The 18,319-nt window shown below is 36.0% G+C and overlaps 1 protein-coding gene across 31 annotated transcripts in view; it reads right to left on the reverse strand.

The window, feature by feature from the left end:
* CAMK2D (calcium/calmodulin dependent protein kinase II delta) overlaps window positions 1-18,319 on the reverse strand; it is a 314,058-nt gene that overhangs the window by 43,377 nt on the left and 252,362 nt on the right. For 12 of the 31 annotated variants that reach the window (XM_081485129.1, XM_081485067.1, XM_081485119.1 and 9 more), the window contains 6 exons: window positions 16,121-16,204; window positions 8,668-8,762; window positions 5,877-5,999; window positions 5,547-5,630; window positions 5,077-5,119; window positions 1,731-1,765 (listed from right to left, as the gene is read on the reverse strand). In XM_081485129.1, the coding sequence (XP_081341255.1) occupies window positions 1,731-1,765; window positions 5,077-5,119; window positions 5,547-5,630; window positions 5,877-5,999; window positions 8,668-8,762; window positions 16,121-16,204 (464 nt within the window). Of the gene's footprint in view, window positions 1-304; window positions 338-1,730; window positions 1,769-5,076; window positions 5,120-5,546; window positions 5,631-5,876; window positions 6,000-8,667; window positions 8,763-16,120; window positions 16,205-18,319 lie in introns of all 31 variants that reach the window. The other 19 variants (XM_081485108.1, XM_081485098.1, XM_081485046.1 and 16 more) reach the window with 4 other exon arrangements.

Here is an 18,319-nt window from a genome sequence, read left to right on the forward strand (position 1 = left end):
ACTTTTCACAATAATTATAGACATTAACTATGTCATAGTTTCTTCAGTTTTATGAAAAAATTGCACTGTCTTATAAAAGACCCTTTAATAATATATGGATAACAGTGTAAACTTTGTACATATTTCAGAAATTCCATTTCAAAGAAAAAAATAATTGAAGATGGGCACTGTCTTTTGATAGTTAATTAACATTAACTTGTAATGGTCCTATACTTTCTCCACTTACACTAACTTAGGTAAACAAGACTAGTCTATTCCTAAGTGTGAATTTTCACAGAAGGAGAAATCTGGCAGAGATCCTCACCATCATCTGAACACTCGAACTGGACTTCCTTTTCTGAATTGACCAGTCAAAAAGAAAGGAAAAGAAAAAAAATATGACCGGTTGAATTTTTAAAGTATCAAAGCATGGAGCACAGAATAATTTCGTCTTTAAAGAGAAACTGTAAGTTCACTGGAAGAAAAAAGTTCTGGAAATGTTTCTTTCTATGTAAGAATAGTAGTGAAAATAAACATCTTAATAGAAACTATGAGCTCTGCATCACTGAACACCACAGAAAAACACAGGTGAATAAAACATTTGGAAAATTTAAAATACCACATTTCCACAAATGTAACACTGGGAAAAAAGCAGACATCAATAGTCATTACTGAAATTTATGTTGAATAAACTAAGCAGAAGGAAGAGAATATTACAGATTGAGGAAAGGAATTCGTAAAAGGTAAATGCCATCCTAATGGGAATCACAAGTGCATGATTATCATAGCTCTGGAAATTCCCAAATCACACACAGACAGGTGGTGAAGAAATGACTGGGCATGAACATAAGTGACAGATGATATTCTGTGCTCTATATTCAAAATGAACTGACCACCTGACTTTGGGTCAAGTTCAAATGTTAGAAAATTAAATAATTCCCAAGAACGCTGAAGTGTTCATGAGGAATGTTGGCGTCTGCCATTGGAAGAGAAAGAGAAAGATTAAAGAAATAAAACATTGAGGTAATACTCTGGGAAGATAACAAACATAATGCATGTATAAGGTTATATTCAATCAAAGGTAAATTCCCACAGGAAAAAAAACAGCATCAGTAGAAAATAAACTGTATTATTTTGTTTGGAAACCCAAAACTTTTAGAAAGTAAAAATACTCTGCTGCTGTCTTTCTTGGAAAAATGTTCTAATATTTCTTCAGAATATTCATGTTAATTCTGTCTCAAAACCTTACGACAGAAGAACAGGAACAATTAAGACCTTGTAAATACCTTATAAACACTGTCCAAGCAGAGAAAATAGTCTTTTGAATTTTGATTTCCTAGACTTGATTTGTTTTTTTCAGTCTATAAAATTCAGCAGCCAGAATTTTAAAAGAACACAACATAACTATTTGGAAAAACATTTGGTTTTCATGAATTTTCAGGTCACCATGACAGTTTGAGGCTATAGTAAGGCAGAGAGGATTTACACACTCAACTTCTAAAGTAACTCCATATAAAGTATTGTTTTGTCATGATTATTTAATATATAACAAGTAGAAAAGATGTAGCTTTTCTTGGTATAAATATTAGTCATTTCTGTATATTAAATTATTTTATATTTCATTATGCATCCTGTATCAAGAACTATAAAAAGTACGAGCTACAATGATTTAGAACTTATATTTAACATTTAAAAATGATCCAGCATATCTGAAAGTCAGAAATGAGTTTAGGAGCACCTGCTTAACTTACCTTTACTCCATCTGGTTTCTTCAACAAACTCTTGGCTGCTGCAAAATGAGGGTAAAAATAAGTTCAGTGAGTTATCCACAGAAACCCACAGCCAGGCAACAAAACAGGTTATGGTTTCCTTCTACTACCTTTACTGATTTATGGCCAACATATGCCCGATTATCAAGGTCAAACTGATGAGAGCGAGCTTACAGGACATTGAAATACAGTATCACTTTTCTTGGTCTTGTCACATCAAATTTAGAACTAAATTCTTAATTAGTTCATTGAAAATTATTGGACACTTTATTGGTTACATTATTGGACTTTATTTCACAGTTGGTTGCGAAAAGGATACTGGAACTTTAACTGGACTATGCTTTTGTAATCCAGAAAGTTGATTTCAAGTCTTCAGACATCAGCTCACAGATTTTATTACATGTTCATTCACACCAAAAGTGTGGTGGCCATGTCAGTTCTGCCACTTAAGCCCCTCTTCCTAGAGGTCTAAAACTCATTTGTGAAAATCTGCTCTGGCTAAATAGCATTCTTTTTAATATGTATATTTGAAATCAGATAATTTCAATTTTATAAAAATATTAATAATAATTGTATTTAAAAGAAAATGGTATATATTATTGGCCTAGAGCAAATATTTCACACACTTAGTGTATGAACTTTAAAAAAAGGTATTTTTTTTAATGCATCAAAATCAGAATACAAAGGCTTCATAAACAAAAGCCTTTTATGTTGAAAAACTGAAAATCACAAAATTTAGGCATGAAAGAAAACAAAATGAAATCTTCAAAGAATTCCTAAAGTACATGGTCTTCTATGAGACTTTACTTTCTGGGAGGGAGCGTTCAGCATTCCTTCTGTTATTGAACTCCTTGAGTATATTAAAAAGCAATGTTGTCCTTTCAAACAATATACTTATGAATGGGTACATATACAGTGAACAGATTATATAGCTGTCAATTAGTAGATCAAGTGTAGAACACTCACAAATATGTAGGACAAAGTACACATTTATAATTCAATGTAATGTTAATTATATATATTTAAATATATCAATAGAATTTGGTATCTGAAGTGGAAATACCTAGCTATGATAGAACTGCATGAACATGTAATTTCCTGACATCTGATTTGGGCCATTATTTCGCTATCACGTTGGTACAATTTTAACTTTAAAGATACAAACACGTTAATTTTATTTAGCTTTTAGCAACAGAGCTATTAATTTATTATTAATGAGACTGTAAGAAATAGTAGCCTTAGCACTAATACGGTGTGCCTGGAGCTAAAAAGCAATATTAAGTAAATCCTGTGGCAGTTAATAGGTTAGAAAGCAAACTCAGAATAATTAGAATTGCAATAGCAAGCAAAGAGAAGACAATGATTTGGGGTAAGCAGCGATTTGGCCTGGGAGATGCAGAAATGTCCCTTTTGGTTACTATTTACCTTACCTCACAAGAAATACATTCCACATAAAGGGAGAAAAGAAAAAATAAAAACAACTTTATAACCATATACTCATGGACAAATTACTTTAAAGAGCATGTTTGGTAATGAAACACAATGAATACTCAAAACTAAAACACAATATAAACCACAAGGTGTAACTGAGTCTAATGTTATTCAGTCGGTTTTGAAGTGATGGATTAAAAAAAAAAGTTTGCTTTTCATGCTAAGACATTCAGAAACGATATCAAATCCACATATTAGTCATGAGTTTTTAGTTTACATGATGATGAAAGGAAAATGTGAGGTAAACAAAAAGCTTCCATACATGTGTGTATATATTAATAAAGGCCCAATTTGTGCCTAATAGTGTATTTGAAACTGAAACAAAATATCTTAATTCTGAAGGTTTTTTTTTTTCCTGTTAGTCAGTCTGTCATTAACGATATATACCATACCATCTTACTTTTTAGTGAGTCACTAATTATTGGGCCACAGTGAAATATTATTTTATTTGAATATAGCATATATCAGTTAATATTTAATGAGATGACACTGAATTCACCCATATAAATGTCAACTATATTAATCAACTGTTCATAAAACAGGTAACTTGACAGCAGCAGTAACAAGTTTTACTACACCAAACAAACTGGACAAAATACATACAACTGACTAACACAGTCCCACAATTTGCAGCATTACTCATTGCATTATCATCATTGGTGTTGTTTAACAGGTTAGTGGAAGTCTTTGAAAAGCCTACGAAATCACATTATATACAATGGGGGGTTAAAGGTGACCACCTAATAAAATGGTAAACAATAAACAGAAATTGGTTGAGCAGCTTGGAAAATATGATAACGATATGGGTCATCACCTGGCATCACTATGACACGCAGGTGAGGTATGCAGCAGGAATAAAGCACTTAAGACATAGCTGGATAACTGGACGCTGCACAGCATTCTTATATAAACAGTAAGCAAAGGAAAATGGTAGTATTTTTGGTACAATTGTCTGATAATGGTTCCAAGTCTAAATAGCTAAACAGTAAGTTTTTACCAGTGCAGCTGTCTCAATGCTTTAGTCCCTCCCCATACATAAGACTGATTAGCTTTTACCAAAATTTAAGTTTTGGAAATCTGATCCTTTGAGGTAACCCATCAAAGAAAGGGGGCTCTAAAACTCAATTTCTGGAAATAGTATATACTTTATGTCAATTCTGGAGAGTCACTCCTACAATAAAAGAAATAGTTTAGCTTCTTTCAGTCTATTATTTAAACAAACTTATTTTTACCAGGAAATCATTTCAAAGAATGTTTATTACTGTGGGGTAGATTCTTTGTAAATTCTTAAGTTTAGATACCTTTGTAAGTTGTAATAATTCTTAGAGCATGCCAACATACTACAGTACTGTACTTTCAAAAGAACTTAGGCCTAAGAGAAACTGGGTTCCTCAATAATGGTCTTCTAAAAATCTTTCTTATTGGGATTCCCTGAGAGAATGAGACACACACAAAAAGACACTATTCATAGTTATTACTTTATGAGATATCAATTAATACTACATTCAAAATGCTGAGCTTCAAGTTGGGAGAGTATAGTTACAAACTGTGTCAACTTCAGCATGGAAGACAGCTGGGTTTCAAGCTCTGCTCCAGCGCTGACTAGTGGTGGGGCTGCCTGGTTGCTCAAGTGAAGAGTGCAGTCATGGGCTAGCTAACACCTCTGTAAGACAGCACCCACGTAAAATCCAACTTGGCAGTCACAGTGTGGAAGGAATCCATGCCACATCTTTGCCATCCCTGAACAATAGTGTTTTATGTAATCACTAAAAATTTTAAATTCCAAAAAAGCTACTAGAGAGGAGAGGAGAAAGAGCAGAGTTCTTAACACATGTACCTGAAAAATTCCTTGTAGCCAGCATAGTGGTCAAGATGGCACCCTGTCAGAGCAATAAGAATATAAAATTAATGCTGCTTTTGCAAATCTTTAACCTAACAAATAAGTGTTTGATAACAAGTCTTTTTCTAACCTTACTTTCAGTCAGGAGATTTTTGTTTCTTTTTCAGTTTTTGGTTTCCTCAGAGTAGCAGGCCTATGTTTCTTATAATAATGCTGGGCCCACCCTGGTGGGCTGATTATTAATTTGCACAGCTGTTTTTCACTGAATGGAGGAATCACATCACCAGTGGTCCTAGCTCTTCAGGGTAGCTTTAAATTCCAGTGATATTCCACTTCCCCAAGATCCAGAAGAAGACTTTCGAGGCTTATACATTTTAAAGCCCTTTCTAATATAGTTCTGTTCCTCATACGGAATCTCACTTCTCACTGCCAAATCTCCCTCCGCACAAAAAAGTAAAATTTCTTACCTTTAGTTTTCTTCTTGCATTGAATTTCTTCAAGCAGTCTACAGTCTCCTGTCTGTGCATCATGGAAGCAACAGTAGAACGTTGCTGGAAGAGGAGAAAAATAAACTTAATTGAGAATATTTAAAAGATATTAAGCATAACAGTATCCTCTCAACTTCATCAAAGTTTTATTAGTGGACTCTGCACCTATCTGAAGAACTTATAAGTATTCAATTACAAGAGTTTCCTGATAATGAAAGACTGATTTTGCTAAGACTACTTGTAAAAAAAATCAAAGGAGAATATATTTTTTATTTTAGCTCTTGGGGTCTTTGGAGAACTGTCACTTACACAGATCCATGGGTGTTTCAGTGCCTCTGAGGCTGTGATACGCTTGGCAGGGTTGATAGTAAGCATTTTGTTGATGAGGTCTTTGGCTTCAGGAGTCACGGTGTCCCACTCTGGTGACGGAAACTTTAAAAATACAAGTTTATAAAGAGTTTAAAAAAGAGATACAAGCAATGGAATAGGGAAGAGCCAAATACACTAATCATTTCCTTAAGTAGTGTGTTTCTTCATAAATTTACTTTTTGTAGAAGTTAAATTGTATCTACATGTAGACAAAATTTTTAACTTTTTAGTTTATTTTGGAGGCTAGCTGATTAACAGTATTGTGATAGTTTCAAGTGGACAGCAAAGGGACTCAGCCATATGTGTACATGTAGCCAAACTGATGGAGATATATAATATCTATTCCCTCTCTATGTATCTATATATTAAGATATTGAGTGTAACTATAAGGGACAAAGATGTACACTAAATTCCCATGTTATAACTAATGATACATTTTTAAATTTGAAAAAACAAAATGAATCTTCTAGTCCTCTAAAAAGATCTTTGTTTAATCTGCAAATTCAATTTTATGCAATCTTTCTCATAACTATTTATGCAATTTTACAAAAGTCAATAAAGCTGAGAAGTTGTCACATCATCATGCTACTATGCCAAGGTTCAAAATGATGTATTACATCCTTCCACATCTTGTAAGCAGTAACAGCAGAGAAAATAAAACAGCTTCAATTCCTGTTCCAAAACAGACCTATTAACTGTCACCATCTGGAGTACAGCAGTGAGACGAAATTTGAGACTATGAGAGCCCAGCAGGATTTCATTTTAACACTTCAAAAAGGTTAATCTACTTAACTATAAATTTCATTAAAACTAAGTTCATGAAAGTAACCAACTTTCATAACTTTTATTAGTAACCATTTATAGTTATAAAGTAAAGTGATTTATTTTAAATTTCTGTGTAAACTTTGTTGATAACTATGTAACCTCACATTCACTTAATAAGCATATTTAGTAGAAATACTATTCTTGATGGGTTAAGAAGAATGTATATCCCATTGGTTTCCTACAAATATTAGGTTCTTTTCCCAATTTATGAATTTTTATAGACAATCTTGAGAAAAAAGCCATTGTCACCGTGGCTTAATGGACTTAAGTTAGTTCACTTTTAGTAGCCATGTGTGACTTGTGATGTGCATTTGTCATTTGTGATCATGTGCATTTGTGATCCACTGGCAAAATGAAACATAAGAAAAATTATACTGACTCTTTAATACTTGCATATTTTTGCCAGTTTAATAGCTATCATTTTAATTCCAGAAGTTTACTTTGGCCAGTTGTAAAAACTTGCTAACCATCAGGAACTATTGAAGCAACACTCAAGTCTGCTTCTTCATGATGTGGAGATTTTCTGACAACAAATGAGGGGCTGAATTCACCTATATAAAAGTGGGTCCTTCTCTTATTTTTCTAACTTTCACAAAGGCATTTCTTTACACTCACCAAGCAGTGCATCTGTAGAGTTATGTTTTTCGGGTGAAAAGTGAAAGTGTTAGTCACTGAGTCATATCCTACTCTTTGCGACCCCATGGACTGTAGCCTGCCAGGCTCCTCTGTCCATGCAATTTTCCAGGCAAGAATATTGGAGTGGGTAGTCATGCCCTTCTCCAGGGGATCTTCCCTACCCAGGGATTGAACCCAGGTCTCCTGCATTGCAGGCAGATTCTTCACTGTCTGAGCCACCAGGGAAGAAGCGAAGCCCCTGTGTTCCCAGAGGGGTGCCTAGTTCTAGTCTGTAAAGATGGTGAATGCACTAAAATGGCCAAGTAAATCACAATTTGGATTAATTATGATCAGTCTGGCTAGAATGGAATGCTTCAAAATTATTGATTTTAAATACCTGTGATACATCCATCCATCTAAATGTTACATTTAGTCAGGGGAGTCCATGATACCTGATACAATATAATATAGATTTCTCATAACTTCTCTCTTTACCACACTGCGCTCTTAACTTGTGCTCACAAGGTGGACCCGTTATTGCCTACCACTTAGTTAGCCCACTTAATAACACAGGAAAAGCATCTCCAGACCTCACATTCTGACTTCCAGAGAGCTGTGTGAGGTAAAATCAGAGGAAGTTGTAAATCATTATTTATCAGAGGAGAGAAAATTACACCAAAGAGCACAAAGTTAAGCCATAAAGACAAAGTAGTCAAGGCCTTACTCTTCAATACAGACCTTAATTCATATGTCTAGTTTCAAATATTCTAATTGTAAATTAAATGTATTGGAACTGTGATTTTCCAATATTTTTCAACTGTGAAAAATATTCTTCAAATGAAAGCTTTCACAGAAGCTCACTGAATAAATAAAACAAAAACAGTCAAAGCTGACATAAAGGAACAATGTTCTGTTTGATACATGGATCACTGCAAAATATTGTTAACATATAATTATGCAGTAAGCATTTGAAAATATAATTCAGCTAACAGGTAGTAACCACTTCTAAAGCAAAAACACTTTAATTTTTATATATTTTAAAATGCACTAAGATTCAAAAGCTTTGATAGGCAAGGTACTTCCTTAGAGACTTCAAACTTTTCCTTTCAATTTTATGAAATAAAGGGCTAGAAGGAAATAGAAACTAAATATATGTTACATATCTTATTCTTTTTTCCTAAAAGAGAGGAAAATAATAAGGGTTATTATTAAAATAGCAATGAAAAATCTGTTTTTTGGTAAATAAAAAAAAAAACCCTAATATAAAGCTATATGAATATTCATTACATACATCATAAGCTCCAGCCTTGATCTGCTGATAGAGTCTGTGTTGGTCTTCATCCCAGAAGGGTGGATATCCAACCAGTAGAATATACAGGATGACTCCTGGAGGGAATGAGCATATTAACACAATGTTAAGTCACAGAGACACCAAGAAGTTAAATAGGGCAGATCCACAATGATATTAAGCCACATCCATTCAAAGACAGAAAACTGGATAGTTGGTAAACTTCAGAGAGACATGTTATGATGCACTCTGAAGTGTTCTGTGGAGGGTGAATGCCGCTCCTCCTTTGCTCAAGGACTCTGATAATGTGACAGTCCAATGCACGCACCAAAGAATTAATTCTAAAGGTGCACAGCAGAGCAACACCTAAACATGAAGCTCACCTGCCATTGTGGGTGACACATTTGGTCTCCCTGAACCCTGTACACATGATCTCCCTGTGCTCTTATCTGTTTAGATACCATGTGATTTTAGTCACTTTAGAGGTTGACATTTAAAAACATAACATGTTATTATTTCCTCTTAGTCATTTTGCTAATTAGGACCTTTTGTGGAGCAATGGTGCCCTGGTTACAGATTCATGCTCTAAATATCCAGGGTGCTGGGAGTATGGGTACCATATAAGAAAATGAAAATCCTTTCCTCATTAATGATCTTAGTCTTCAAAGATAGCTTCTTCAATAAAACAACTAAACCAGTGATACTACAGAAGAGTATATATACTACAAAGAGGGAAAAGAGGAGACTGAAATTGTGCATAAAATTCAAAGAGTTAAATGCTCAGCTTTAAGACAATTTAATATCTTTTTCATAATTATGTAATTATTGATAAATTAATCAACACCTGATTTAATCTTTAAATTAAACAAAATTCTTGTATCCGGTAGTTTGTAACTCGCCCTGAAATCAAATCTGAGGTTTAAATGTCGCCTTGGATCATCCTCTTTGTCATCATATGTCCCTTCCTCTACTTTTGAAAATTTTATTACCCTGCTTAAGGTCTTTCATTTCTAGCCCATTGTCCTAGAGGGAAGTCTGCCGTTCCTCTGCTGTCTCCTGCTTGCTTTTCTCTTGCCGAGTCCCCTCAACCAGGGAAGCCTGGGAGAGGTGGTAAGATGGGTGACATGCCGCCTGGTGTGCCTGCATCTCCTTGTTTCCCAAAGCTGCTCTCTTCATTTCCCTTCCTTCACTCTGTTAGGGACACTTAGCCCTGCTCCTGTTCACCAGACCCTACATAGTTATATGATAGACATTGCAGCTAAGATGGCTTTAAACAAGGGTTTAATCACCCTAGGATTTTCTAACCTGCTTCAAGAAGACCCAGTTCAAAAAGCTGATCATGATCAGAATAAAGCATTTTAAACAACATTCTTAAATAAAAACCCAACAATGCTTTAAATCAAGATCGAAAGAGACTTCCCTATAGTGGAATTAAAAAAAAAAAAAAAAGGACAGTGCAGAAAATCAAATATAATATTGGTACCTTACTTTACAATACAAAAATGTTTCCTCTATCTTTCACTATATCATAGACTTAACGTTCATTCATTTAAATTTATTTTCCTATTTTTCCTATCTGATTTAACAGATGCATTTAATGATGATAATAATTGTGATGATGAGTGTCTGGATGCAAGTAGAAGAGGTTATACCTAAGTAGCTTTAACCCTTTGCTGTGGTTTAGGGGGTGAAGAAGAAAATCAGCTTTGCAATGGAAACAGTCTATAGTCATTTTAAAATATTCATTTCTCTAATAAACAGATGGAGTTAGGTTGTTATAAAACTATAAAACAAAGCCACATCTGCAACATTTAGCATTCTGGACCTTGGCATGGCCTGCTTCTGAAGCTTTGTTTTTGTGAGTTATGTCTACTGGTTGACACTTGGTGTGGTACTTTTCTGGGAAGGGAGGCTCACAGATATTTCATTCCCTAAGAATCAGCACCCACTACGTTAATAAATGCTCATGATTTGTTTGAGGGATGTCTACAAAAAATATACTTTAAATAAAATAATAGCATAAATATAGTAGATTTAAAAATACTTTCAGGCTACAAGACATTATTGAGCAGACTGATGTGAAACTGTCAATTAGAGACGTGGGTTTGATCCCTGGGTCAGGAAGATCCCCTGGTATAGGAAATGGCAACCTGCTCCAGTATTCTTGCCTGAAAAATCCCATGGACAGAGGAGTCTGGTGGGCTACAGTACACTTGGTTGCAAAGAGTCAGACACAGCTGAGCACAGTTCTTTTACGCCTTCCTTAGTCTAAGAATAACTTATTTCATCAGCTGTTTGGTTACCCTGAGATATGGCTCATAGAGAAAAGATAGGGTAATTAGTTTTTTCCTTCTTTGATAATCAGCTTTCAAAATAACACATTGGTTCCCCAAACATCCTCCAAAGGCCATGATTTAGGTTGCATTTTGACTACTATTACTACGAGTGCATACATAAATTTAAATGTATTTAATATTTTAATCCATTACTGTTATTTTTATTTACCTTCTAACTGTCCTATCTTTAACCCGGCGAAGGCACTTCAAAGTGGCTCCTGAGGCCTGTTAATACAAGCTCTGTAGCCTTTAATAGTTTCTGTTCTTTCTGGTCTCACCAGATGCTCTTGGATCATTACTTTTCCTAATCCAGACTTGGAATCAGCCATTTCTACAAGGAATCTTGACAAGGATCTTATGGTGGCAAACAATATATAGAGACCAGATTGGGAAGTCTGAGGTATACTCTGTGGGAACTACACATTTCTTCAACAAATATATTGAGAAACAAGGAAAGAGGAGTGAGAAGAAGAGGGGGACAGAGGAGCAGACCTTACAAATAACAGAGACTTAAGAGACCAAACTGATACTGAAATTATGAGACAAAGGGGCAAATAGCAAAATTACTACATATTTGATGATTTTAAGTGATTACTATTACATGATATTTAAAAATATTTCTATTATTAACATGTTTTTTAAAAAGCCATTTTCTTTTAGAGGTATTCGTTAAAATATTTACAGATATATTGATACGTTTGGATGTGACTTAAATAATCTTGGGGTAGAGGACTGAGTCAAGTGATGAAGATGAAATAAGATTAGTCATTAGTTCAGTACGCTATTATCCTCTCTATTTTGTAGAGAGAATTTTCTGTAACAAATTTTCCAGAAAAGCTAAACTATTTGACACAGTCCACTTCATATAATATTTTTTTAAAAAAAGGTAAAGTTAAAACAAGTTTTCATTATCTTATGCACACATTTGTGCTTGGAATATGCTAAGAGATGTTTGATTAATAAGAGTTGAGAAGCACTGATTACTGATTAGGTAGAAAGACTATATTATCAAGAACATTCAAAACTGATTTTAATAAAAGCTACAGCTTATAATCACATTAGTGATTAAAACATTCTAAAGGCTGTTCTTATGAAAAAAAGGTGAAGAAGCAATGCTGAGAAACTCTTGAGAAGTCAGTGGGAAGTTAATGGAGCAGTCTAATAACCACCCACTTCAAATTCTCAAAAAGTAAAGGGCACACCACAAGCTTGTGTGCAAAATTCAGGTGGAGTTTGGAAATTAACTAGTGAGGGATAAGAATAGCTTCCCTTTAATCCCTTATGCTAACCAAAAACAAAAACACAATTCGAATAGGGAAATACTCTGGGACCTAAGGGGCCAATGATGGGTAGAACAAACATCTAAAAGATCAAGGCCAACAAGTTAGTAAATTATTTTTCAGATAATGAAAACTATTTCTATCATGAGGTAGGGCTCGCAAACTGACAGGCTCTCTGGCATCAGGCTAAGTGCCTGCCAGGCAGGAGGGAGGGAGGGTGCCAGGGTGCTGTGTCCATCTGTCTGGCAGGTACAGCAGCCACGTAAGAACAAAAGCATCTTGCTATTTGTTCTTTCAATTACTTTAGGGAAGCCAGAAACTGATAATTTCCAAAGAAATCTCCTGATAATTATATAATTTATTATATAAATTTAAAGATAAATGTCATTTCCCGCCCCCAACCCCATAAATGGTCCAAGGGTCTGGCCAATACAGCTGTAGATCACCTGTTTGCAATTTGTGCTCTACCATGTAAGAATCCTAAATTTGCTGCCCTAAAGGAATTTGCAACTAGCTGTGTTATGTAGCCCAATGGTGGTGTGCATCAGAAAGTTTGTGGAAATGCAAATTCCTGAACTTCATCACAGAGAATCTTATTCAGTGGTTTCATGGGTGGGTCCCAGAAAATTGTATTTTTGCTAAGCACTTGGCTAGGTCACCTTGAAGCATGTGGTCTGGGATCCACAGTTTGAAAAATATCAAGTCAGGGAAATAAATAAATACTATATCTAGAGAAATATCTGAAAGTATGTCAGTTCAGAATAAGAGAATGTTGGTAGAGATTATGGAAAGAAAGCTCCAAGGGTTAAAGGCTAATGAAGACATGGGTTGTAAGGGATGAAGGTAGAGAGCCTTCTAAATGTGAGGCACATCTGGATGGTCCAGTGTAAGCGCCACAGAACTGGTGAAAGGAACACATGGTCCAGTAGGCTTGAGATTTCAAAATGGCAAATACCTTCTTAGAAAGTGCCTGATGCTGACCTATTCCAGCTGAAATATGGAAAGGCTAAGGCTCAGAAATCACACAATTGCTAGACCTAATTTGGCCATGAAAGGAAACAAGGAACACATACCCCTAAGATTTCAAAGATTTGTTACAAGTTACAATATATTCTGTTGACAGCCTCTAGTTTATTATCACTCATAACTTTTCTGATATCTAATGCAGGTAGAGAAGTAACAAGGCAAGCTGTGTGTCCACTTGCATTTATTATTTTTTTCAAACTTACATTTATTATTTTTTAAAACTAAGATGTAGAAGGAAGTTCAGTTAAAAACCAGTCATTCAAAAAAAAAAAAAAAAAACCAGTCATTCAGTGACATCTATAAACAACATTTGCTCACCCCACTATGGAATTATGGAAATAGCTATATAAGCAAGAAAACTATCTAAATCAATTTACTGTTGTTAATGGCAGAACACAGGACTATATTCTTGCTTCTTTAATGTCTATCATTTGCTTTCCAGTAATGGACTAGTAGCGTTCAAAGCCCAGATATAAGTCAGGCTATATTCTGTGTGAGATCATTAAAGTAGTAGTGGTAAGTATTTTAAATTTTCTGTGTATGGATTATTTTATGTTTCTAATGAAAACAATGCACAGATTTCTTTAAGCCATTATACCAAAGCAGTACTTCACTGTGTTCTGTGTCAGATGCCCAAAGGCAACTATGGTTGAGTACTTACAGAGTCTGACTCACAAAGATTACTTGCCATTTTGCTAAATGGCTTATTCTGTATTTCCTTTCTTATCTGGGTTAGCTCTTTTTTTTTTTTTACCATACTATCCAAAGTCTAGTTTTGCAAAGAAGTAGTTATTAAGAGCTAGTGTTGAGGGATGGTTGAAAAAGAGATTCTCTCAAGATCTGCCATTACCTAAAAGCAGTAAATAAAGTGTACATTACTTTGGCAGCTATTACAAGGGGAATGAGAAAAGATGTACCATCTTGTAAGTAAAGAGAATTTAATGTAACCCTCAAGACATACAATAAAATGATAAAACTATTCCAAACAGCAGAGATCCAGAAATGTAACAAAAGGCATAAAAATCTCTTATTATGTTCCAGGTAGTGAGCAGTGTGTGTGTGTGCGTGTTTGGGTGTGTGTGTGTGTGTGTTTCGGTGTGTGTGTGTTTGGGTAATTTCCCCCAATATGTAACACTATAATATCTAAGACACTTCTGCAGTTAACTGTGTGATCCCAAGGGCGTTTTTAAGCATGCAATTAAAGGATGCCAAAATTTCTACAGAAAATAAGGGTTGGTGGCTCTAAATAGGGTGGCTTGTCACAAAGGGATTTGGCTGTTTGTAAAAAAAAGAAAAGAAAAGGTAAGGAGAGAACTGAGCAAAATGGAAGATAACTCTACCCATGGGAAAACGAGCTGAAATCTGAAAGATGCCCGGTGGCTCTGAGTTTCTAGAGTCATTCATGAGATTTGTGTGTGTAAAAATTCCTCTTGGTAGTTCTAGGAGGCAAGTACCATTATCATCACCACTTTAAAAGAGGAAGTTGAGATACTGAGACTCACTCTGGTTCGGACCTGTCTACACCACACCCTCTCTTCAGTATTGGGTAGCACTCTAGCTCCACCCCCCCCACCCCCCAATAAAACACATCTGCATCTGTCCGTCTCTTAGGGTACTCCGCTCCTTTTAAAATTTGTCCACAGAAACAGATCTGTGATGGAGGCTGATTTCTTGCAAACAAAATATTTTGAGTTATCTGCCATTAACATTTAAACTTTAACAATAGCATTTTGTGGCAATGCTCTAACCAAAAGGATTTTAGAGTTCCTGCTTAGGAAATAGTCTCAGGGAGGAAGACAAGAGCTTGGAGCTCACCTAAGATACTACCCTTTAAGTGACAATTCCAACTTTTTAGAATAATAATAGCTGTTTGCATTTCAAATTGCTTTTCAAACTCTAAAACGTCTTCATTTAATGCATACCCTATTTGACCCTCATACAGTTCTATGAAGGTCAAATATTTCTATTGTACAGGTAAAGAAGCCAACTCAGTGATACTAAGGAGATGGGGTTAGCCGGTGCAAAGCAGACTTGAACTCAGGCATTGTGACTCTAAATGCTCTGCTCTTCTCACATCTGCCTTCTTAGGCATGGAAGTAACTCTAAAAGCCAAGATACACCCAGCTGGAGATCACACACCAAGTTGTTGTGCTAATGAAAGCCTGGAGGGTTAGCTCCTGCCCAGTAACTCCAGCAGAAAATGTTTCAGAATACCCCGAAGTACCCCTTTTATTTCAGTCTCCTACCTATTTGAAGTGTATGTTGACACACAGAAATTCTGCTACAAAAACTGTGGTGGAAACTCTCCCCATTCTTTGAGCCTACACAGGCTACGTTTTGATTAGAGCTTGTTGCTAAAGGCCAGGCCTAAATCAGAGCCCAGTTCCCACAGGGCAATTTCATTCTTTTCCAAGATTCACTCTTTTTCTCTTAATCCCTGCTGAGCATCTTGTATTGCAAACAGGACATCTGTGGTCAGGGCTCCCTGGAGGAGATGAGAGGATGGGAGCATAAACCCCACGCCCTCTGTGGGGGACACTCTATGGCCCTATCTCAAAGTGCCTCCTGGGCCTCAAGCTTCAGCATCACCCGGAACTTGTTAAACATGCAAACACTCCCATCCCAGACCTACTGAAATCAGAAACAGCAATCTGCTTTAACGGGCTCTCCAGGCAACTCTGTTGTAGGCTAAAGTTTGAGAACGTTAACTCTTAAGTTGATTGCTAGAGAGCATCAACCTCAGATTTAACAGATACTACTTTAATTATAACAATAGTGGTGTACTGCAAAATTTGCATGAAAATGTTTCCTTACCGCATGCCCACATATCCACTGGCTTTCCATAAGGATCTTTACGTAAAACTTCTGGAGAAAGATATCCAGGCGTACCAGCAAAACCTAGGGAAAACAGATGTTAATGAATGAAAACCAACTTGGCAAAACCAATAAGAAATGGCAAAGGAAGGAAGAAACTTCTTTGGTCTTCTGTATATGTTGATCTGTTTGTCAAGATAAAACAAGGCTCTTAGGGAAATAAAATAACGTGGACGAGTTTCTCTCTATAGCAGTCTTAACATCAATCTGTCCTGCATTGTAGCTTATTAGAAGAAACACATCTTTTTTTTTTTTTCTCCCCTAGATAGAAAAACCTTTCTATGGTGCTGCACAGTCAGTATATATACTTCAGGCTACTTGGTCAGCAGTTCTGATTCCTGCTCATGTGGAAGTTAAAACTAAACCTGTGAAAGGGTCAGAACATGCTACCCTTCTCCTAGGAAGAAATTAGGAGAAAACTGCAAAAGATGATACTTATCATGATGCCTACGTAATATAATATTAAGAGGCTGTTGCTGTTGTTGAGTTGCTCAGTCGTGTCTGACTCTTTGCGACCCCACAGACTGTAGCCTGCCAGGCTCCTCTATCCATGGGATTTCCCAAGCAAGAATACTGGTGTGAGTTGCCATTTCCTTCTCTAGGGGATCTTCCTGACCCAGGGATCGAACCTGTGTCTCTCACATTGCAGGTGGATTCTTTACTGCCGAGCCACCAGGGAAGCATTATTATGAGGTATTTACCTATAAAGTGGAGCTTGACTGGTGGCTCAGACGGTAAAGAATCTGCCTCAGTGCAGGAGGAGACCTGTTTCCGATCCCTGGATCAGGAAGAGCCCCTGGAGAAGGGAATGGCTACTGACTCCAGTATTCTTGCTGGAGAATCCCATGGACAGAGGAACCTGGTAGGCTACAGCCCATGGGGTTGCAAAGAGTCAATATGACTGAGTGACTAACACTTATCTACAAAGTAGAAGGACCCAAAACATAGATCCTGGGGATAAATTTAAAGCAACTTTTCAGTAAATGGTTTTGATAGTGAGGTAGTCTATGGGAGGGGGATGGGGCTGAGAGTAACTGAAGAACTCACTAGGAGAAGAAATGAGCTCATAATATATCAAAGAGCTCACTCTGTACTAATAAGTAATCACTGTGTACTTATAACTGGCAACTGAAGAGAAGACTCAGGAATATTTAGATGAGTCACTACTGAACAAGTATCAGCTAGACTTTTAAGAAATGAAGTATGCGAAACTAGATGGCTAAAGAAAGTTTCCTATCAGATAAATCAGAACTTCCAAGAAGGTATACTTAAATGATAATTAATAGCTAGCATCTAGAGTAAAACACTTATTTATGAAAATAATGGTTTTCAAATAAAAAATATTTACTTTAAAAATTACCAAAAATAGCTATTGCTATTTGGAAATTTTCTTTAAATGCATACAGAAATTGGAAAGTGTTCTTTAAAAGGATATGTAATCAGGAATTCCTCTGACTACAAATCAGTGATGAAGCACATTATATATTTACTGGGATGCAAAGGATCCAAGAAAGGAGGCTTTTTTCCACCTCCAAAACAAATCTGTACTTAAAAACAAGCATATATATATAATAACATGGTTACAACAAAATTACATTTTGATGCAAAGGATTTTGGATTTCACTTTTTCCCCCATTTTCATTACCTGTCCTCTCCTCTGTTTGCTTTAGAGGAGGATGAATGAGGAGGACAGTGAGAAGGAACTTCAAGAAAAGACCTGTATGTTGTAGTTTAACCTTTACATGGACCACAGTGGATCCACTTCTACCTCAAACTTTATTTGATAGAAATGTTTGTTCGGTAGTTGTGAGCTGGAAAGAATCATTGAGCAACAGTGGTGGTTCCCCTGCCTGAAGTTCAAGGATTACCTGAAGGAGCGATGTGAAAGTTTGCTCGAGACAGGCACACTAGTTTTCAAGAGCTTTCCAGGGCTTCTCACTGCCATATCTGCTCTCTCATTCCAATCATTCCTTCCCAACTCTTCCAAATGTTGAGACACAAAGGGAATCCAATAGGAAACAGATTCCAAAGACCAGGTTAAAGACTGAGGTCCCAGCTGGCATTTAAGATACTTTATCATCTGGTCCTACCCACCACTTCCCCTTCATTCACTCAACATAGTATCTTTCTACTTCTGAG

This window comes from Giraffa tippelskirchi, chromosome 1, assembly GCF_054371585.1.
Source record: "Giraffa tippelskirchi isolate mGirTip1 chromosome 1, T2T-mGirTip1v1.2.pri, whole genome shotgun sequence".
Lineage (NCBI taxonomy): Eukaryota > Metazoa > Chordata > Mammalia > Artiodactyla > Giraffidae > Giraffa > Giraffa tippelskirchi.